The sequence below is a fragment of the Alosa pseudoharengus genome, unplaced genomic scaffold (assembly GCF_046254945.1).
Source record: "Alosa pseudoharengus isolate Yale_2024_CS ecotype anadromous, Long Island Sound unplaced genomic scaffold, YU_APseudo_1.1 YU_APseudo_1.1_scf_6, whole genome shotgun sequence".
NCBI classification, from domain to species: Eukaryota; Metazoa; Chordata; class Actinopteri; order Clupeiformes; family Clupeidae; genus Alosa; species Alosa pseudoharengus.
Window position 1 is genome coordinate 20,190,003 of NW_027468848.1, and position 23,919 is coordinate 20,213,921.

Consider the following 23,919-nt stretch of genomic DNA (forward strand, 5'->3'; position numbering starts at 1 on the left):
CCACAATCAAATCAAACCACCAAAAAAAAAATTATGAAGAGGAAAAAAAAAGACGAAAAATGTCATTGTCAAATCCCTGTTGGCAAAAAATGAAAAGTAACACAAACGGAAAAACAGAAAACCCCACTCTTCTCCAACAACCCTTTAACCTGTCTGTTCACTGAGCTGAGAGGCACCCATTGGCTATTCAGGATTCACAGCAAGACAATCCAGACCCACCCTATGTCTCTGAGCTCCCCAGCAAAAAAGCCCCAAACCCGCCCACCCCCAACACAATGGTGACCCAACTGAGTCCACTTCCAGCAGGGTCACCTATAACCCCCCTCCCCTCCCTACACACAAAACTCCATCTAATCCGTCCTCCAGAGTACCACGGCCTCCTCTTGCATTTGATTGAGATTTCACATTGGCCCTTTTTTCGGGTGGGGGAACACCGAAGCACCGCCCGGATTTTGCGTCCCTGCTTCTGCTCCTCATCCTCCTCCTCCTCCTCTTCCTCCTCCTCCTCTATCTGTAAACGGGGAGGCGTATGTGCGCGTGCTGGTGATCCAGCAGCCGTGGCACCGACACAGTCTCGTAGCCTTTGCCCAGCATTTGCTCCTTGATGCAGGGCGGGTGGATGTCGTTGATCAGGTACTCCAGCGACTGCAGGCTGCTGCTGAGCACCGACGTGTTGCACAGACTCTTGCTGGGCAGGCCACAGCACAGCCCGCCGCCGCCGCTGTCCAGGCCCAGGTGGGGGATGTGCGGGTGGTGCGGGTGATGGTGCGAGTGGGGATGGTGGTGGTGGTGTGAGTGGGGGTGGTGGTGGTGGTGGGGGTGATGGGGGTGGTGGTGGTGGTGGGGGTGGGGGTGATGGGAGAAGCCCGTGAGTGGGCCCGTGACGGCGGGCGGAAGGCCGGCGGCGGTGGTGCTCGTGGCGCCCGGCAGCTCTTGGGGGTTGTAGCAGTCGCTGTCGGGCGTGACCAGGACGCTGTTCCACGGCGGCGCAAAGTACTGGCCCACCGAGAAGTTGCCGTGCATGCCGGCGCAGTTGAGGGGCGACGAGCTGACCTTCTCCAGGCCGCCTCCACTGGCGCCGGCCGTGAGCGAGTAAGGCTGCCGGGACGAGGACGAGGAGGACGACGACCCTCCTCCCCCTCCGGCCCCGAGCAGGAGGCCGCCGCCGGGCAGGCAGGTCTCGGGGGACTTGCTGACCGCGGCGCCACCACCGCTGCCGTTGCTGTACATGCGCAGCACCGCCTGCTGCTGCTGTTGATGCTGATGCTGATGCTGCTGCTGCTGCTGCTTCTGCTGCCACAGCAGGTACTCCATGCTGTCCGCGTACACCACCCCCGCCGTCTTGAGGCCCTCACCGCCCTGCCCGTACACGAGGCCGCCCTGAGCCACCATGCCCGCCGGGAAGGTCCCCCCCGAGTGGCCGGAGGAGGCGGACGGCAGTCCCCCGACCACCGCGGTGGCGCCGTGCTGTTTGGGCGGGCTGCTGCTGCTGCTGCTGCTGTTGGCGGAGGTGGTGGTGGTGGTGGGAGGGCCGGCTCCCTGGCACACCTGCTGCAGGGCCTGGGCTTGGCAGTGCTGGTTGATCTGGTAGATGATGCTCTGGATGGAGGGCAGGTTGGACTGGGGAGGCAGGGCCAGCCCTCTCCCTCCAGCGCCCACCGCGGCTCCGGCGGTGGCACTGCCACCTCCCCCCCCTCCTCCTCCGCCGCCGCCGCCCGTCGGGATCACCGAGCTGGCCACCGTCACGTTGGGCGGCACGGAGATGCCTACGGCGGCCGTGGAGCCCTCCGGGGGCTTGGCCGACACGGCGTGGTACAGCATGTGCCGGTGATGGGGGTGCGCTAAAGTGCTACCACCGCCGGTGCCGCCCAGTGGGGGCGGGTAGGGGGCCACAGCCAGCTGCGGGGGAGAGAGCTTAGTCCGGCGGCCCTCCGCATTCTTCAGCACGCCTTTGGCCACGGACGACGGTGCGTAGGCCGACGACGAAGAGGACAGAGAGGACGTGGAGGAGGAGGAGGAGGACGACGACGAGGAGACCTTGCCGATGGCCAGCAGGCCGTGGTAGCCACCGGTGTTCAGCTGGGGGTAGGGGCTGTAGCGCTGGCCGGTGGTGTCGTAGCCATTGACCGTGCGGTTAAGGTGCTTGTGCTGCGGGACCCTGATGTTGGTGGGGAAGATCTTGATGGAGAGCGGGTTGCCGGCTGTCTTCTGGGCGTAGGCGTCCAGCTCGGCCGTGCTGGGGTAGCGTGGGGTGGGCATGGGCACCGTCACCTCACCTGAGGGGCACAGAGAACAGAGAGGAGCACGGTCAAACACTTTGGAAGTTGTAAAGAGTTACCATCATCTTAGAGAGTTGCGACTTGTAAAATCCTTCATTGAACCATAGTATGAACCAAGGATCCCACCTTGGTTGCTACTGAGCAGGGTCATCTCCTAACCTGACTCTCGCCAGATGAATTTCGTCCGCTCCACTAGCTCCACTCATCCATCTGAGATCGATCCATTGGAGTGGTGTTTTAGAAGGCTGGGCCTTATCAAAAAATCCTTGCATATGATTGGATAAGCCACTTGTCCGTCATCTATTAACGTGCTACTTCAACCACTCACATCGAAGCCAACCCGTGACGCTGAGAACAGTCTCACAGTCGTTTCTACGCTACGTCACATCTATGAAACTGCCGCCCTGCGTCCTGATTGGCTCTACCATAAAATTTGGTGCCGAAATCACTCTCAACGGAAGCGATCCCAGATGGATGTGAGTGGAGCTAGGCGGAACGAAATTCATCTGGCGAGAGTCAGGTTAGTCATCTCCAACATCTACACCAAAACCATGGTACAAGAACACACATCACCAGTTAAGCATCAGGTTGCCAACAGCAACAACAGGAAAGAAAAGAGCAGTCTAAGAGGACTGCAGTCTAAAATCAAAAATGAAAATGGCAAAAGCAGCCAAAGACCCAAACTCTTTCCCTTCTCTTTTGACAATTATACACTGTACTACATACATAAACTTCCCTGTAAAACTGAAATGTAGTTTCCATGGGTCTTTGCTTGTTGCTTTTACTGTCCTTGATTAAGCTATTTGCTTGCATTGTCTGTCACTTGTAAGTTACTTGGAGACGAGCATCTACAAAAAGATGTTGTAGCATAGTGCTACTACCATTCTCAACACCATAACATAACACCAACACACACAAAGACACAATGACTAATTAAAATATACAGCTTCATTACAAAGCGTGTGAAAGTTAAGGCAAGGGTTAGGGCAAAGGCATCTGCTAATTCTGCATTGCAGATGGAGAGTTCAGGTAGTGAAGGCAAAACTACTGCTATGTTTATATTCCACTTATGCACTGAGCCGGATGATTTCACACATCCCTTCCAACCCCTGGTTCAGGCACTGCACTAATTAGCAGAAGCAGATGGCTGAACGTGAGTTCAGGGAACTTTCACTGCCATTTTCACACAAACAGGAACATCAATCTCAGGTTTAGGTTTTACACTACTTTTTTTTTAGGTTCAGGTGTCACTTTTTACAAGATTTTCTATAGCCTGTGTCCTTTTGACATCAGTAGGGGGTGGAAAACAGTCACTCCTGTAAAGCCTTAAAAGCCTTAAATCTGAGGGGCAATCAATTCCGATGGAGAGAAATATAGTCATTTTTATGTACACAGAGTAGCCATCTGATTTCCCAGACAGAGGAAATTATCATGCTTTTAGAAAATGTGCTTTTGGCAAGCCGTGGAATTAGTTTTTATGGCACCGGCTGGACATCTGACAGGTGTTCTTTAACATCACTTTGCCCACAACATCCCAAAATTACCCAGCCTTTTCCACTTCTCTGTTAAAAGCCTGCTGTGGAGAAAGTTCATCCCTGGACAAATTGGCCCTTTTAAAAAACTCAATCTTTTGGGAGCAGGCACCTTAGGCACTGTCAGAGCTTTGCAAAATGAATTCCGACTCACTCTGGCACAGAACTGGGTTACCCTTGGAAATGGGAAGAGGAGAAAAAGTGTGTGTGTGAGAGAAAGAGAGAAAGACAGAGAGAGAGAGAGAAAGAGAAATGAGAGAGAGAGAGAGAGGAGAAAGAGAGATGAGAAAGAGAGTGTGTGCAAGAGAGAGTGGTAAAAGGGTTGATAAAGGCTTGTTTAATTGCACTGACACAGATGAGATTTATAAGTAGGCTCACTAGGTCTGAGCCCTCCTGGCCATGGGAATACCTCAATTATTCAATCTAAGCAGCAGTAAATGAGGCCCACAGAGCAGCCCCCTACTGCCCCCTCAACACCCACTACAGGGAATTCTTGACCTGGATTTTACACTGATTGCGGCCATCACAGGAGAGGATCAATCAGGGTGATTGGATAGTTTTGTCATCACCATGGACGAAACATCTTCCTTCATTGTACGCTTCTTTCTTACCAAGTAGATATTTTTGGTAATACGTGACCTGTGCTACCAAAACAGTATAACACACTCATTTTCAATGTGTAACACCAAAAAGTAACCTGGACTTTAAATCTTTAATTCCGTCACCTTCCTAAAATAATGGCATTTTTTGACTTTTTCCCCCCCTAAATCATCATCATTCAATTTTTGGTTAACTTTTTTGTGTTTTCGGAAAAAACTGATTTTTTTTTACATATGCCATTACTTTAGGAAGGTGACTTTGGTCATGTGACAAAGTATGGAAAAAGCTATTATTCTTCATGACTCAGGATGTTAGACAAAATCTACAACAAACACCATCACATTTTGCCAGCAAAATAAAATTCTCATTGTCAGTTCTGCTCTTCATGTGTGAGAGCCAAGAATCAAACAAGTCAATGTAATGGATTGTATATCAGCAGGCCAGGAAGTGCCTGCAGCTCTAAGTTCCTATTGATCTGACCACATCTGGGCCTGTTGGGCACGCGTTTTCCCTTTCCACCACCACCACCACCACCCCCGGGGCAGTTGAAGGACATAGGGGCAGTGGACTAATACCCCAGAGGAGGGCCTAATTTGGCTCCACTGATGAAGCTAGGTCACCAGATCTGCTCAGTCCTCTTCACAATGACCCCCCACTCTAAAACCACACTCAAAAGACATGGCTGAGTGACAAAATGGCTCCCAACGCTAGGACAAAGCCAACCGCGTGCTCGCGAGGGTGGCGCGGTGGGGAGCGGAGAGGCCGTGACAAGATTGAATTCAAACGACATTATTCAGGCAATTTCATGGCTACTTAGTTCAGAAAAAAAGTGAGTTGAGGGGCTGGTGTGAGGGGGGGGGGGGGGGGCACACTCCATTTACAAGTGATAAATCAACTGCCACAAATGACTTGCAACCTCCTCAGAAAAAGAGATGACATTTTTAGGGGGAAAGGCGCATTAAGAAAAAGTTCTCGAAAAAAAAGAAGAAAAGAAACGAACTCCTAAATGGTGCTGTCAGCAAATGTCATCGTGACCTCAAGGAAGTGCGAAGAAACGAGGACTCTCGACTGCCCCACGACTGAGTGCCTTCCACAGAAGTCCCTCTGACAGAGCCCTCATCCACTTTTCACTTCACATTAGCTATTCACACTTCACCACTTCTCTAACAGAGAAACGCGCCGGATCGACACGACCCAAACACAAGGGGGGTTTAAAGATACAAAACAAGCTATCAACGGCAAATAAATAAATAAGTCAATTCTGAAAATGGGGAAGAGGAGAGAGAGAGCTTACATGCTCGCGTGCGCCATGTCTTTCCTGACATGCAGGCTCAGCCTCAACAACACTGCAAGTTCACCCCTGCTGGAGAGGAACCAAACATTCAAATGAGAGACATTCCTCCTGCTGGCAGTCGTGCCGAGTAGCTCAAACCACCAACACACACGCCGGCTCTTATCACTCACTCACCACAGGGTGGGTCTGGCCAGGGTCAAGAGGGAGGTTTTTTAAAAAAAAAAAAGAAAAAACCTGGAATCTCCATGAAGGGCAGAAAAAGGAGAGAGAAGGAAAGAAAGAACGCATGAGAGAAAGAAAAAGAGATGTGGAGGAGAGGGTGCTTGATGAGACCTCCACACAAATGCACACACAAACACACACACGCGCGTGCACACACACACACACATACACAGACACACACACACACACACACACACACACACAGACACACACACACACACACGCACACACACACACACACACATCCGCTGTGTCCCATTTTGGCCCGTTTCCCGTCAGCAGACGCTCCTGTCCTGCCCACCCCGGCACCGGGGAGCGCTGCACGCACACAAGCGCACACACACACACACACACACATACAAACACACACTCACATACACACACAAGCACACACACTGAAATCTTTGGATGTCCTGATGAAAGCGCTGCCAGCGTCTGAGACGGAGTTGACGGCTCAGTCACCACCTAATTGGAGGTGGTGTAAATGGGTCAGGAGCGAAGGAGAGCTGTCACGCATCCGTCCGCACCAGGGAGGGCAGGCGGTGGGCATGGGGGTGGTGGATGAGGAGGTGGAGAGGGTGGTGGATGAAGGGTAGAGTTGGGGAGGGGGGGGGGGGCAACTTTCAACCTCCTCAGCTCAGCAACAGCCAACACACGGGCACTTTGATGTGGTGACAGAAGCACCGCCACCGACCCGAAAGGAGTGTGTGTGTGTGAGTGTGTGTGTGTGGTTTGATGTGTGTGTGGTGTGTGGTAGGTGTGTGTGGTGCGTGGTAGGTGTGTGTGTGTGTGTGTGTGTGTGTGTGTGTGTGTGTGTATGTGTGTGTGTGTGGGTGTATGTGTGTGTGATGTGTGTGTTGTGTGTGGTGTGGGTGTCTGTGTGCGTGTGTGTGTATGTGTATGTGTGTGTGTGTAGGTGTGTAATGAGGGAATTGGGGGGGTGGGTGGCGGTTATTTCATTCGATCCAGAGTGCGGAGTAAACACGCCTGCGGCTTTCAAAGCGCGGTGCCCGTCGTCCACATGCAAATGTACACAAATGAAAAGGTGACTCCCCTGCTTCTGATCCGCCGAGCATGAGGGAAAGGCCAGGAAAAACAGCTTTGATCATCACATGGTTTAAATGAGCTGCAGCGCCACACTTAGCCAACCCCCTCACCCCAAACACCCACCCACCCAGACAGATGCACACATCAATACACGCGCACACACACACACACACACACACACACACACACACACACACACACACAAACAAACACACACACACACACAACTAAAACATGCACTCACCCACTCTCACAGACACATACACACACATGTACACACACACACACACACACACACACACACACACACACACACACACACACAGACACACACACATATATTCACTCTCACACACACACACATACACGTACATTAATATTCCTCATTACCTGCCAAGGAAGGTATAACCCTTGCCCCAAATAGATGAAAAACAGCCAAAAGAGGGAAAAAATCATTAAAGCTTTGCTTAGCCATTTCTCTCTGGTGTCTGTGAGCATGGCAGGCATCCTTATTTATCCCAACGGGATACGAGTCAATGAGAGACGAGACGAGACGACGCATCTCCCTGCAGTCAGATGAAGAGTCAGGAGCCCAGTGCTCTGGGGCCAAGGATGCTGTTTGTCAACATGTCCGAGGCTCACGCACTCGACCTGGCATCAAAGGGCTTCACAGCTCACCGGCCACAGGGATTAGGCCATCTCCCCGCAGGGCCCTCACCCACACCCGCTATCCACCCCCTACACCAGCTCTGCTCCCCTCCATTACAGCCAGGGGTTATTAGAGACAAGACCCCCCCAACAACAACACCACCATCTCTCAAGGGGGAAGGAGGGGGTGGAGGGGGGGGGGGGGGGGGCAAGGAGGGTAGGAAGAGGAGCTGGCAATTTAGAAATGGATTTTGGTTTGATCCACGGCTGTCTCTTTAACTGGCCTGGGAATATTACGGCCAAATGTCACGGCTGTGGCGTAGGGTAATTTTATGAGTGTGCGGTCACACAAACACATACACACACACACATAAACACACATACACACACACACACACAGGCAGACAGGCGCAGTGAACTGAAGTGAGAGCCGTGTCACAGACGGTTGGCCGTTGTTAAAAGTGGCGGCCTCATCTCCAGCGCCATGCTGAAATGTAGGCCAGCATCAGGAAAGGACAACAGGTGCCCCACGCCAGGCGACAGATCGCCATGCCTCAAGTCTTGCATTTGCCTTAGTCCACCCCACGCCCATAACACGCACTGGCCTCACAAAGATTAAATATCTCCCTAAGAGACAGCAGAACCTCTCTCCTCTATGTGTAGACTGTAGAGAAGCTAAAATACTAAATCTTTAACATCAAAAACTCATACAGAAAACAGGAACACAGATAAATATCTTAAGAAATACAAATGTATGAACACAGTTTCTCTCATGTCAGGAGTTAAGATATTAGAACACATGTGAACAACAAAAATGGGGACAGTCACAAAACACAGCACCCAAAAGTATAAATAACAAGACTGCCTGAAAATACATCATCTACCATTGTGAACACTGAGCTGAGGTCCCTTGCTTCTACCATTGTAAACACTGAGTTAGGTCCCTTCTACCATTGTAAACACTGAGTTACAGTAGGTCCCTTCTACCATTGTAAACACTGAGTTACAGTAGGTCCCTTCTACCATTGTAAACACTGAGTTAGGTCCCTTCTACCATTGTGAACACTGAGTTACAGTAGGTCCCTTCTACCATTGTGAACACTGAGTTAGGTCCCTTCTACCATTGTGAACACTGAGCTGAGGTCCCTTCCTGAAGTCCTCCAGCAGCTCTAAACAGCAATGCAAGAGGAGGGCCAGAGAACATGGAGAGCTTTCAAAGCAAGATGCCCAGAAAAGAGCCCTTGTACACCTCTCTTCCATGGCTGATCTGTCTCATACAGTATATATTTATTGATATATATATATATATATATATATAAAGAGAGAGAGAGAGAGAGAGAGAGAAAGAAAGAAAGAAAGAAAGAGAGAGAGAGAAAGTGAGAGAAATAGAAAGTGAGAGAGAGAAAGTGTCGTGGCAGGGTGGCAATTAGCTGCCTGACCTTCCTCCTTAATCACACGGCGCCTGGCACTGCACAATGCCCGCGTGTCGCAGCTGCCCGTCTCCAAATGCCAGCCCTCATTAGTGCCATGCCGCCCGAGCGAGGCGGGGAGTGTGGGAGTGTGTTGGGGGGGAAATCATGGAAAGGAAGTTATCATCTCACTGTGTTCCTCACAAACACACACACACACACACACACTCACACACACACATACACAGATGCACAAACAACACACACACATACATATACACATGTCCTCTCACACACACATACACACATACAGACACTAGGGTACACAAACAGTAGGGAGAGTACACACACACACACACACACACACACTGCTGACAGATAACATGTGGTGGCGACAGCGGAGATGACAGCGGTGGACGTGGAGGCGGTCCCGCTTTGACCCAGGTTCGGGTCAGGCAGCGCAGAGGGCAGCCCTCTGAGTGATGGAGCCGCCCGCCCATCCGCCCACACCACCCTTCCACACACACACACACACACACACACACACACACACACACACACACACACACACACATCCCCAAAAACCCCCGACCTCAAGCACCCCCACCTCTCGGCCACCCCCACCCTCGCCTCCACCATGCCCTTCACACTCCTGCCTGGCCTGTCCTTGAAGGGTGCGGGGGCAGCTAAAAGAGAGAGTGAGAAAATAAGAGAGGGATAGAGACAGAATCAAAGAGAGAGAGAGAAAAAGAGAGAGAGGGAGGGAGGGGGCATAATCCTGTACACTCAATTAACAGTGCTCTAATTAGTCACTGGGCTGCCTGGAATTCTGATTAACTTGTTCCTGTGAGCATATGTGGTGTGTGTGTGTGTGTGTGTGTGATGTGTGAGTATGTGTCAGTGATGAAGGAAGGTTCACCAAGTACAAATTTGCAATAAGGCAGAGGAGGTCTAGATTAGACCATAAAAAAAGAAATCCATTTAGTTCAGAGCCTTTTATTTCAGTGAGGGGTCAAACGCTGTTGATAATGAAAATAGACTGAGTGTGGAAATGAGAATGAAAGTCACAAAACCCACACAGAAGAATAAAAAGATGTGTGTATATTTCTGATTAAATATGTGCACTTCAGAATGCATGACTGTGCGTGAGTGTGTTTGAACCGGATTATAATTGAACATGCTAGCAGGTGAGCATAGCCTACGAGACGTTTAAGTTCAGTCGAGTGCTAATGAAACGCGACGTGTAAGCACCACTGACAGGTGAGCTTTTCATCCTGCCCACCTGCTCGGCGAGACTCAGAGGAGGGGGAAACAGATCGGGCTGACACCAAAGCACAAAGGTAGCTGAAGTGTCACCGATCATGTTGACACAACAGACAGCCGAGGAAGCCACATCAATTCTGGCTGGGTAAATAAGGGTCGCGCTGAGGACGACGCAAACAGGAACCGATTCTGAGAAGAGGAAAAAAAGAGGAAGAAATGTAAAGGAGGAGGAGGAGAAGAAGACGAAGAAAAAGAAGAAGAAAAACGACACGAAAAAGAGTGAAACAAGAAGAAATACTACAGACGCCGAGAGAGGGGTCAGTCAAAGTGCAGCATGCACCTGGTTCAGGAGCCGAACCTTACGCTTTATTCTCTCTCTCTCTTTCTTTCTCTCTCTCTCTCTCTCTTTCTCCCTCTCTCTCTCTCTCTCTCTCTCTCTCTCTCCCTCTCTCTCTCTCTCACTCTCTCTCTGTCTCCACATGAACCTCATGAGAGAAGCTGCTTGTTAAAAGTGAATGAGCTGTCAAAGCAGATGCCCAGAGAGAACATAAGTCTGCTTTCACACCAGCCCGCGGCTCCCACTCAAAAGACCTCCAACCAACACTCTTAAGAAACGTCAAACTCATTTTTATCTCTCTCTCTTTCTTCTTCTTTTTTTAAACCTCCATTGCCTTTGGTTCTCCTCCACTGTCTTCAGCGGCATTTTAAATCTCGGCCCCTCGGAGTGACGCCTTGGCCTTCCCCTCTCATTGTCCTCTCGTCACCGGTGGTTAATAATTTAATGACGGAGTGCCCAGTGAAAAACCCTTATATGCTTGACAATCACCATGGTGGTGGTGGTGGTGGTGGTGGGGGGGGGGTTCTGACTGGCTTTTAAATGGGTTTTGTAGCTTTGGGAAGACAAAAATAGGAAACAGGAGAATGGCGAAATGCACAGATTCCCCGGGCCCAGGCTTTTCATGACACGACCTTTGACCTTCCCTCCATTGTGACACTTCTCCTCCAGACGGGTTCAGGGAGTTTGTATGAGGCTCCTTTTTTGTTCTGTGAGTGCGAGCCTTCAAACACAACTGACATGAACAACAACGGCAAAAAGAGAAGCCGTGAGGAAGGGAGGGGTTGGAGGGGAAGAGCGGAAATGAGAAGGAGAAAGAGGAGATGGAACAGAGAAGAGAGAAAATAACAGATAGAGGAGAGGAGAGGAGAAGGAGGGAAAAAAGGAGACATTATGACTCTTTTCTGTACCCTAAGCAACAACTGAGAAGGAGAATGAGAGGAGATGGAGAGTAGAGGAGAGAAATGAGGATAAGAGGAGAGGAGGAGAGGAGAGGAGGAGAAGAGAGGAGAGGAGGAGAAGAGAGGAGAGGAGAGGAGGAAAAGAGAAGAGGAGAGGAGACTAGAGGGGCCGGGACACATTATGGCTCTTTTCCATACCCTGAACAATACCTGTCTGCGGCTAACTGATATGTCATCTGGACGAGGGCTGATTAGTCAGCCATTATGGCCCCTGCGCCTCTGTCGCCGTAACGACCGACTGGCGAGGGCGCACAATGGGGCCCTGATAGAGCCAGCTGCTCAGGCGTCCACAATTAACCCCGCCTGCCTGCCGGGATGCCTCAGCAAGCCCACTCTAATGACCCCCCCCCCCCCACACACACACACACAAATACACACCGCTTTCTCTCTCTCTCTCTCTGTGTGTGTGTGTGTGTGTGTGTGTGTTATAGTGTAAGCGTGTGAGTGTGAGTTCAGTGTGTGTATGGAGGAGGGGAGCATTGATTTACTGTAAGTGTGGATTACATGAGGGGTGTGTTCAGGAGTTTGTGAGAATGCAGGACATTTGCATGTGTGTCTGTGTGTGTGTGTATGTTTGTGTGTGTGTGTTTGTGTGTTGGAAGTGGAGTTGTGTGTATTTGTGTGTGTGCATGGTGGTCAGCCAGGCGTGCGTTACCAGGGTGACGGTGACTGGAGCTCAGGCCAGGGGAGATGGAGATTGGGCAGGCGGTGTTTGAATATGCACACAGACATCTCCAATCAATTTAAGTGCCTATGGGGAACTACACCAACAGAGGGGAGGCAGGCCACTGAGGCACTGATTTGCATTGATGAAAGCATTGTCTTTGTTACAGGTGTTTCTCTCTCTCTCTCTCTCTCTCTCTCTCTCTGTGTGTGTGTGTGTGTGTGTGTGCGTCTGAGTGTGTGTGCATACCTTTGGAGTGACAAAACATTGCACCATAAAACAGACTGTGGCGCCCAGAGGAGCTCACACTCCCTCCGCATTTGTTGAGCCTCTTTTCAAAGAATTCCCTTTCTCAGGCTCTCTCTGTCCCCATCCTTCCCCTTCTTGTCTCCTTCCCTTTACTTGCCCTCTACCCCATCCTCTGCCTCTCCCTCTCCCCCCTCCCTCTCTTTCCCTCCACCTCCCTCTCTTGCTCCCCGAGTAAGTGAGTTTCACTGGGGCCACTCTCAGTTTAAATCACCTCGGGGTGAACACTTTATTATCTGTAGTCAAAGCGTCACCGCAAATACCATTCTACACACACAAGTGTCACTTTCCATTTGTCTAGGTGTGGGCAGCATTAGGCTTGGGCTAGGGCGGCCAGACAGGGCTTGCTCTCCCTCCCTCTCTCTCTCTCTCTCCCTCTTTCTCCCTCTCTCATTCTCTCCCCTGAGCGGAGAGCCCAATGGAGCTACTGGCGTGGGAAAAAAGGCTCCCTCCCGCAGCAGTGAGTGCCATATCGACCTACATACACCCACCAGCAACAACGGTAATAACAACAGCACTAATGAAGCCCACCAGCTGACCTTCCCTCACATTACATTATGTAGGTTAATGTAAACACATGTACAATACATCCACGCATCAAGACTGACAGACATATGTGTGAGACGAAAAATAAATAAATATGTATGCATCATTAGAGAAATATATGCATGTTGATAGAATGCTATGTCTTTGTATATGCATTCATGAATATAACATGATTATGCATAATACATATGGTTATATTCTTTTGCACGCATATATGTTAATGTATTTAAACCGTTTATATTTACACACAGTACCTTATATGCTTAGATTACGTTTTAAAATGGGGGGCGGGGGGGGCAGGATCACAATTCAGACAAACATGCATGTCGAACACTAGCTCATGAATACACAACAACAACAATGACAACAAAAAACAGCAACAACAACAACAACAGAAGCATTTTCCCATCTCAGGGGATGACATGCCAGACATTGGCTGCCAAAAGAGAACCCTCTGTCGGCCCTCCCGCCCCCTTGCTCCACTGACCGCGGCTGCGCGCCGGCTGCCGCCACAACAAGCTGACAGGCCGACCAGAGGGCTTTTCTGGGCCGTATCGGAATGTGAGCTGTCAGCATTCACACCGGGTCTGGTGTGGGCCCAACGCCCAGCGCCATCTCTTCACCGACACCAACCAGCTCCACAACAGCCCACACCGCCACCACCACTACCACCACCACAACCATGACTGCTTGCCAATGCCACCACATTCAGGTAAAATGCCATAAATCAACAAACAGCCAACTAACACACAACAAATAGAGACTCGTGCAGTTGTAGGCCCATGAAGAGCTCAGCTGATGAGACAGAACGGAGGGGGAGAAATGAAATGTGGGAGGGAGGCGTCGTGAGGCAATATGGGGCCTTCCCTGTGCTGTGGCTTGGGTTGGGTTGGGTTGGGTTGACTGAGCATCCTCCATTTACTGTAATATATGGATTTATGCATGACTGAAACTGGCAATTGTGTGTGTGTGTGTGTGTCTGTGTGTGTGTGTGTGTGCTTTTCTCCATGTGTGGAAAGTAGGGCCATGAGGGGGTGGGGCCATGTAATATATCAAATGTATTCACATGTTTCAAAGGCTCTTGGTGAAATATCACAGCTAGCCAAAGGCACCAACCTGAATGTCCTGATTCAGTGAGAGAGATGGGAGATGAGTTTGTGTGTGTGTGTGTGTGTGTGTGTGTGTGTGTGTGTGTGTGTGTGTGTGTGTGTGTGTGTGTGTGTGTGTGTGTGTGTGTGTGTTCGTGTGCGTGTGAGTGTGAGTGAGTGCATGTGCAGTGATCAGGGCGGGGTCTGATTTTGGGGAGTGGATGGGACAAGAGAAGTATGCATGTGTCTTTTGGAGGGGGGCATTAAATTGGGCAGACAGGTTGCAATTCCCTCATCACACCCTAGGTATGCAAGCTCAGTGCCGTGTGAATCGAAAATGACGTACAGTATGTTTGCAATGTGTATGTGTGTGTGTGTGTGTGTGTGTGTGTGTGTGTGTGTACGTGTGATGACTGCGGGCTCATTGTGCAGCCAGCGTGGTGGCTCTGGATCCGAGTGGAGCGCCGCGCTTCATCAGCATTCTCCCCTGCCGTCAGCACAAAGCCAAACACATACACACACACCCACATACACACACACACACACACACACACACATACACACACGCAGAGCACCAGGCCCAGCACCAGCCCTGTGGTGTCATATGAGATTAGGCCTCTGCTCAGCAGCCTGTGAACTCGGCACTGCCGCACACAAATGGCCACCCATCCACCCACCCACCAGCCTGGCCCTCCTCCATCACTCTAGCTCTCTGTCCCTCTCTCTCTCTTCCCTCTCCTCCCTCTCCCACTCTTTACATTACCTCAATCATTTCCCCCTTCATGCTGTCTCCATATCTCTCCATTTCATTATCTGTCTTATTGTCCCTGATATTCATCCCCCTCTCTCTCTCTCTCTCTTCCTACAATACAATCCTTCTCCTTCACATCTACAGTATTTCATCTCTACCTCCAGAGAGTCAATCTGCCCTCATTACCCTTTTAAGAGGACTGCCCCCATTCTCCCATTCTGGCATTTGCCATCAGCCCCATCCCCCTCTCCCCTTTAGCAAATGCACTTGAAGACCTGAGGCTAGGAGAGATACAGAGAGAGAGAGATACAGAAAGAGAGAGAGAGAGAGAGAGAGAAAGACTCTATATGACACGGCACTTCACTTTAAAGTCAGATGGACAAAAACAGCCCGCTCTGCTGTTCAATGAGGCTTAGCACTGTTCCGGCTAAAGCCAGGTCAAGACAGCACTCAGCCATGAAACGTACACATAAACACACACACACACACACACACACACACACACATACATGCACACACACAAACAAAGAAGCATGTACATATATACACAGAGTCGGAAACATGTGCGTGTATAAACATCCCTAGATGTACACATAAACCTCTCTCACACACAAACACACGCAAACACACACCAACACACACACAGTTTAAAATGAGGGTATATAAAGCCAGTTATAAATGTGTCTTTGATGTCTATGGCATGCTAATAAAACGCTGGTTAGCTGAAGGGTAAAACAAACACAAGTTTTATTCAGTGTGATATGCCCTAAAGATAAGGCCTGTGTGAGGAGACCTACAGTAACCCTGGCTGAGCACCAGCACAACACAACAGCCTGGGAACAATGAGCTGGGCTGGCAGAGAGAGACAGCATTCTGAGAACAGGTACAGGTTAGTCGTGTTGGTTTCCCTTGATTCATGCCTCTTACGTGTGTGTGTGTGAGTGTATGTGAATGTGTTGGTGAATGTGAATGTGTGTGTGTGTGTGTGTGTGTGTGTGTGTGTGTGTGTGTGTGTGTGTGTGTGTGTGTGTGTGTGTGTGTGTGTGTGTGTGTGTGTGTGTGTGTGTGTGTGCCTGTGAGCCTGTGAGTGAGTGTGGCGCGTAAGAGCCCCGGGTGTGTGTGTTTGTATGCGTGTGTGTGTGTGTGTGTGTGTGTGTGTGTGTGTGGCAGAGGCCTGTCACAAGATGGGAGTGTGTGGTGCGTGGGGCCGCAGGTAAATAGGAGAAGAAAGCCGCCTGCGGGCAGCCTGGAGCAAGAGCGGGGGCCTTCTGTTCTATCATTTAGGAGACAAGTCCTCCACTGATTCCCAATTAATATTTAACAAGGCACAGGCAACAAGGCCCTCCACTCTGGCAGCCAGGCAGGCAGAGTGGGAGAGAGGGAGCTAGGGAGAGAGGGAGGGACAGAGGGAACAAGAGAAAGATACAGAGAGGGGAAGAGAACAAGAGCATGGGAGATGTACAGAGAGAGAGAGAGAGAGAGAGAGAGAGAGAGAGAGAGCAGCAAAGAAATGGCTCTCTGTGCGTGTAACACAATGCTTTGATGTTTAGATGCCCAATCTACTCACAGAAGGACACCTGATTTCATTCTCAGCACAGCTGAGCAGAAAGGAAAACAACACACAATAAGGCAGGCAAGGCCAGGCAACAGTCATGTTGTTTCAAATGCCTGGATGGCCAATGTAGACAAAGAAAACCACAGCCTGTCAGAAAAAACATAGATAAGGGTACACTTTTACAACAGCTCCATACTAAAACAGGCACACATTGACACACACATGGAGACACACACAGATACAGACACGGACACACACCCACACCCACACACACACATAGTGCTCAGGTAAGATCAGCCTGTACCAGTTAGTCACAGTGGGCCTCTTCATGTGTGACTCCCTTGCTCACCACCCCCTCTCCCACGCCCTCTCTTCCTCTACCTCTCTCTTTTTCTCTCTCTCTCCCTCTCTCATCCTCCTCTCATTACGCTGTGGTGATTGACTGCGTCAGACAAGTGGGCACTAATTGCAGTTAAAGGTCCCTCAGGAGTGGCGGTGTTAGCACAGCGCACAGAAGTCATCATGCACCCTCTCTCTCTCTCTCTCTTTCTCTCTCTCTCACCCTCCTTCCTCCTCTTCCATCTCTCTCTCTCTCTCTCTCTCTCTCTTACACACACACTTCTCATCAACCATCAAGGCAGGCTTTTACTCACACACAACCCCCAACCCACCCTTTCACTCTGTCTCGCCCACACTCACTCCCATCCTCCTCACCATCCCCCTCCTCCACACACACACACACGCACACACACACACACACACACACACACACACATACACACACACACACACACTGACACACACACACACACACACACACACACACACACACTTTAAGCTTTTACTCCCAATCATGTTCACATTACCCGTTCCACACTCATAATTGCCCCGGTTGTCCCACATAGCAAAATACAAGACAGCAACTGAAGACAGCAGACACCAGTGGCGATGTGAATGGGCCTTGGGGTTAAAAAGCTCTAATGACCCTTTCAAGAGAGTTTCATTATCAGCATCATAGTTGGCCCCACAAGGCTTCCGTTTTAACATTCCATGTTATCTTAATGCAGAGGAAGTAGATTGGGCTTTAGAGAAGCTGAGGGATTTTAGCTTTTAGCATGTCCATATGTAGCATGGCATAAATGCATAGATGCATGGCATGGCATAAGATACAACACGCGGCACATATGGATCAAGTATTTAGGACGGACTATATGGAGAAGATTCTAGTAATGGGCTTCAGGGACTGATTAAATGGCACAGCCGTTTATATTTGTGCTGTGTGCTGTGAATGACAGGTCACCGTGCTCTTGATTAAGTGTAACAGAGCGACGCACAGACACACAGATCAATAGCGCTAACTAATGCTCAGTTCTCATCCCCCCAGCCCTCTCCTCCCCTCCTTCTCTCTCTTCTCTCTCTCTCTCTCATCTCTATCACTTAGGCTTTCCATTTATGTCATTGACAATACGCCCCTGACTTTTGGTAGGGGAGGTGTGTGTCATCCAACCTGACACACACACACACGCACGCACACACACACACACATACACACACACACACACACACACACACACACACACACACACACACACACACACACACACACACACAAATATGCACCTGGGAAGCCCCTTGAATGCTAGCTGAGAGACAAAAAGAGAGGAAGTGAGAGATGAGAGAGAGAGAGGGGGGGGGGCAAGGGGACAAGGAGAGGTGGGAGGTGTGTGCAGCATGGCACTCCATCTCTGGCGGCTCTGTCACAGCCAAGGTGACAGCCGCTGCCTGCCCATGCCCGCTGCCTGTGCCACCCCGGTGCCACCCTGGCTGCTTGCGTGATTAACAACCTGCCCAACCTCCCATAAGACAGACGGCTTGGTGCCCGCCATGAGACAGGGGCACGGCAGTGCACCCACACCCCCACCGCACCCCCCCCCCCCCCCCACACACACCTCTTTCCCTCTCCGGAAATGATCTACACTGCGTGCCAACCAGCAAGGAGTCGCCAACCGGTCCCACAACGCCCTCAGTTAAAAAAAAACAGGTGGCAGAGAGAAGAAGGCAGAGAGAGAGAGAGAAAGAGAGAGAGAGAGAGAGAGAGAGAGAGAGAGAGAGAGCACCAGCTGCAGATTGGGCTCTCGCTGTGACTGGCCCTCGCAAGGGATTGCTGCCAGTCACACGGAGAGGGAGAGGGGGAGTGATAGAATGGCAAATAAATAAATAAGTTCAAATGGAAGGACGGCGGTGGGGTGGGGGGGGGGGTTGCTGTGGGGGTGGAAATGGCATAAAATCAGGCTCTTTGTCCCAGCAGGCTGGGGTGATGATGGCGCCCGGCGTGGCGATGTGGGCAAGGGGGCGGAGGGGGGTGACTGCAGCCTGCTGAAGAGCTGTTCAATCAGCAGGGAAAAGGTCAAGAGCATGCAGATCCCTCCTGCCACAGTCACTGCCTTCCTCCCGCACAATCCACATCCCTCCCTCCCTTCTCTCTCTCTCCTTCTCTCTGTCTCTCTCACTGTCTCTCTCTCTCTCTCTCTCTCTCTCTGACTTTGTACCTTTCTCTAGTGGACTCTCTCCCTCTCTGTTTGAATTCTTCATCCCTCCCCTCTCTCTCTCTCTCGCCTCTCTCTCTTTACCTTTCTCTTTTGTGGTCTTGCTTGTCTCGCACACACACACACACACACACACACACACACACACTTGATTTCTTCCCTCAGTCTTTCAAATTTGACTTCCTCTCTTTCTTCTCCTTCTCTCTCTTTCGCCTCCTCTCCGCCTCTCTCCATTTCTCCCTGGCTCCCATCCCTTCATTCTTCTTGGCTCATTATGGTTCCGGCTCCCACTGGTAATCAGGGAAAAGGTTGTCATCTCAGCTGCCACTTGTGACCACATTTAAATATTTCACAGGCACATTTTCCCGGCTTTTCAACATCCACGCAGACAGCGAGCAGGAAACCACATGACATGGCAAAGCTGCACACACACACACACACACACACACACACACACACACACACACACACACACACACACTTCAACTACGCAGTTACAGTCAGGAAAGTGAACCACTTAAGATATCGTACCATTCCAAATAATTACTTTAAATTCAATTAAAAACACATTTAGCCTCCTAAAAGTCAAACACATTTTCAGATGCATTGCACATGTAAATTGCACAAATGGAGTGATTACCGTAAAAGTCAAGGGAAACTAAGGAAACAGGGTTTTTATGAGCATAAAAAACATAAAAATGTTATTTTAGCTGGACTTAATGGGTAGGAGTTTGTATTATATATCACACACGCACACACACGCACAGACAAAGACACACATACGCACACACTGTATAAGCACACACATGCACACACACACATACACATACACGCACACACACACACACACACACACACACACACACACACACACACACACACACACACACACACACACCACACACACACACCACACACACACACTTTTATACAAAAAAGATGAAAATGCAGGCGAGTGATGCATGCTCTTTGAGGAGGATGTGAAGAGGCTCTCCAGAGTCCAGCTCTGGCAGAAGTGACTGCAGCTGCTGCTGTCTCCTCACATCCACCAGGACCCCTTTGATGGTGCAATCAGACGCATGCTGAACAAACACCAAAACAGGTCAGACCGTCATGTCCACACTGAACACTGACCACTGAAACAGTTGCTAGGGACAGAGGACTAGATGGACTCGAGAGTTATGGTTGTGTGGGCTTGATGGTAAATGTCAAGGTGATGGAAAATTATTACTTATCAGTAAAAACAATGGCTGATGTACAATTCAGAGGTTCTTCAAATCAGCAGTTCTCTTTTTAGAACCACTAGCTTCCTTCCTGGCTCGGTGATTTTCAGAATGTCTTCACCATCTGTGTCTTTCCATATCTGTGTGTGCCTCCATATCTGTCTGCCCGCCCTCCCTCCCTCCATCCATCCCTCCTTCATTTGACTCTGTCCTCTGCCTCCCTGCCATCCGGTCTTGTGAGGTCTCTAATCCAGCTCGGCCTGATTGGTTCCACTGACCCTGACCGATGATGATGTCACGCTGCCATATGGGCCGGCCTGCTCCAGCGGGATGCCCACCGCGGGGCACGCGACCAGGCGAAGCCGCGACAGGACGCACGACGCCTCGGATCCAAACGCCCCTTGCCAAAAAGGAGCTCAGGAGTCTTTGACTGGACACATTGGAGACTACTTCTAGAGGCAGAGGGAGCATGAAGGGGGGAAAACACTTAACACAGAAGTGTAAAGGCCAAACAGCAGACAGAGACAATAACATGAGCATAATTTAGATCCACCTTGCATCTAGTCACCTGATCGCTCTCATTTGTGCAGCTTCCAGGGTTCAAGGCAAAGCCTGTTGCCAAAAAGTCTTAGCATAATTGGGAGGAAGGCAATGCCAATCGATGGGCTCAGTTTCCAGGAAAACAAAACCTCACTGAAATATTCACATAAAAAGCCCTCTTTACAGAATGCACTGCATTCTGACTCTTAGATCGTGTTCTGATATTTTACATTTTTCATTTGCAAGCAAAACAAGTATGCTTCAGAAATCGATGAAAATGTTCGGTGAGGTGAAACCTATCTCAGTTTCTCGCATGATACAAAAGTGAGATACCACACTGAAATCATCCGCAAACATCACGGTCAAACGAGGACCTCTGCTCCCCAGAGTAGCGAGTAGACTCAGTGCCGACCGAAGCAGCGGCTCTGTCTATCCGTCCACTCGAGGTTATGATGCAAGTCTCACATAACCCGGCCACGGCTGGCACAGTCCCATAATCCTCTCTGTCCTGTCCTATCTCTCCCCACATTCCCTGCTATCCGCTAAGGCCGTTGACAGTGAGGAATACAAATAGGCTTAGACTTAGCACTTCAAACTTAGTGTGCCAGTGTGCGTGCTCAGGTTCGCGGAAGGAAGGAGCTAGTTCTGTTTGAGGTGGGGGTTAGCGAAAGGGTCAGCCTGAGGTTAGCGCCAGGTGACAGTTGGGTGACAGCTAAGCGCTAGGAGTTGGTATAGTATAAGTATAAGTATAAGTATAAGTATATATACTCTTTTGATCCTGTGAGGGAAATTTGGTCTCTGCATTTATCCCAATCCGTGAATTAGTGAAACACACTCAGCACACAGTGTGTACACACAGTGAGGTGAAGCACACACTAATCCCGGGGCAGTGAGCTGCCTGCATCAACAGCGGCGCTCGGGGAGCAGTGAGGGGTTAGGTGCCTTGCTCAAGGGCACTTCAGCCGTGCCTACTGGTCGGGGTTCGAACCGGCAAACCTCCGGTTACAGGTCCGAAGTGCTAACCAGTAGGCCATGGCTGCCCCAAATACCCAGTGATTACTGGATAATTTTAGATAGAGGAGAGGAACGAGAGACAGAAGAAAGATAGAGATAATTTGACAAAGGGTGTGAGAGAGAAAACAAGGAAGACGATAAGAAGGCTCAGCAAAAAAAAAAAAAAGAAAAGAAAGAAGCGAAAGAAAACAAACTTAACTAACAGCATTGTGCTCATCCAGTTGATTAGCAACTCTAATATAGCCGTTCAGCTGATTGCTATTCCCTCCCTCTCTGTCTTTGTCTTTCACTCTCACCCTCCTTTTCTCTCTCTCATTTTCGTGTCATCACGCCACTGGCAAACAGGCTGGTGCCGGGGAATGTTGGGGGAGGCGGAGCTGGAGGGTGGGGGGGGGGACGGGGTGTGGAGGCTCTGCAAATGTCACCCAAAAGGGGGGATTTAATTAAAGATGACAGGGCCGGGTGCTGGCAGCGTGGCACACGCGCGAGGAATTTCGGCACGCTGGAAGTAAGCGGCCGTGATTTATAATTTAAGCAACGCTCAACATTCCCTTTTAATTCTGCGCTGAGGAGAGAGCTAATTCCAAACGCTAACCCAGTGAGGCTAATCCAATATGATATTTTTAAGGGCGCGCAGTCAATGGCTTTTTAAAAAGACTCCATCTCTCTCTTCCTCCTGTCTCATACATTCTCTCTCTCTCTCTCTCTCAGCTGCTTCAGTCTCCATGTACAGTACACTGCTCTCTCATTTCCTTGTCTCTGTCTCCCTCTTTCTCTCTCTCCCTCCCTCCATCTCTCTTTCTCCCTCCATCCCTCTCTGTCTCTCTCTCTCTCTCCAGACAGCGAGAGGACTGTGATAATGGAAACATCCCCCCTCTCGCCGCCTCCTGTTTGGCCCGCTAAGCTCGGTGCACTCCAGGGAAATTGATTGTCTGGCGAGCCGATCTGAACGCTCGCAGCTGATGCCGGAGCCAGTTAAGCCCTTTTTTATTGAGGGTATGAGGGATTTTTAATGGGAGTCGCATCAATGAACTGTGTAGGCGCTCAGCATCTGCATGCCTCTCTAGCACCACCACCACCCCCACCACATACACACACACACACACACACACACACACACACACACACACACACATACATACATACATATGGGTGTGTGAAAGAGGGACGAGAGAGTTGGGAAAGAATGGGGTTCTGTAAATACCCAGCAAACGAGCCAATAGAGAGAATGAAGGAGAGCTGGAGAGAAAGAAAGGTAGCGAGGGAGTGAGTGAGAGAGATAACAAGAGAAAGAGGGATGGATAGATGCATGGGGAGAGATAAACGACAATGAGACCGTGGGAGAAAGAGGGAAAGATGATGGGGAAAGAGAAAGAGAGATAAAGAGAGAGAGACAGAGTGGTAAAAAGAGAGAGAGAGGTAAAGAGAGAGAGAGAGTGGTAGAAAGAGAGAGAGAGGGAGGGAGAGATGGAGGGAATGGACCCCCCTGCTGCGTTTGTGCAAAGGACAGCAGATGCAAATGGCAGCGCTCACCTCTCCTCTCCCCAGTGCTGCCAGCTCCTCTGCTGAGCGTTCTCCATCATTTCAGGACACACTCTATTATGCCTGCCAACCAGGCTCCCCCCGCCTCACCGACACACCGCCATACACACACACACACACACACACATACACACACACACCCACACACACACACACACACACACACACACACACACACACACATAAACACACCCACTCACACACTCACACACACACACACACACACACACACACACATAAACACACCCACACATGTGCACAGATACATATGTGTATGTGTGTGTGTGTGTGTGTGTGTGTGTGTGTGTGTGTGTATGTGTGTATTTGTATATGTGTGAGCCGCTGCATGTGAGTGAATGTCACATGTGTCTCCTTCTCCACAGTGACCTCCTCAGCCCTTCCCGTCAATGTGTGCTGTCACTGCTCAGAGAGCCCTCCATCTCCCCAGCCCCCCCCCCATGGACCTCACCAGCGGCACACCGGCCCAGCACAGGCCAGAGCCTTTTAACAGGTGAATGAAGAGACGGGGAGAGAGAGGGAGAGAGAGAGAGAGA

General features: G+C 50.2%; 1 protein-coding gene across 1 annotated transcript in view; it reads right to left on the reverse strand.

The window, feature by feature from the left end:
• Positions 1 to 329: 329 nt before the first annotated feature.
• fam222aa (family with sequence similarity 222 member Aa) overlaps positions 330 to 23,919 on the reverse strand; it is a 64,332-nt gene continuing 40,742 nt past the window's right edge. Inside the window, exon 3 of the mRNA XM_076269779.1 lies at positions 330 to 2,276. Coding sequence (XP_076125894.1) covers positions 508 to 2,276 — 1,769 coding nt within the window. The 3' untranslated portion in view covers positions 330 to 507. The remainder of the gene's footprint in view (positions 2,277 to 23,919) is intronic.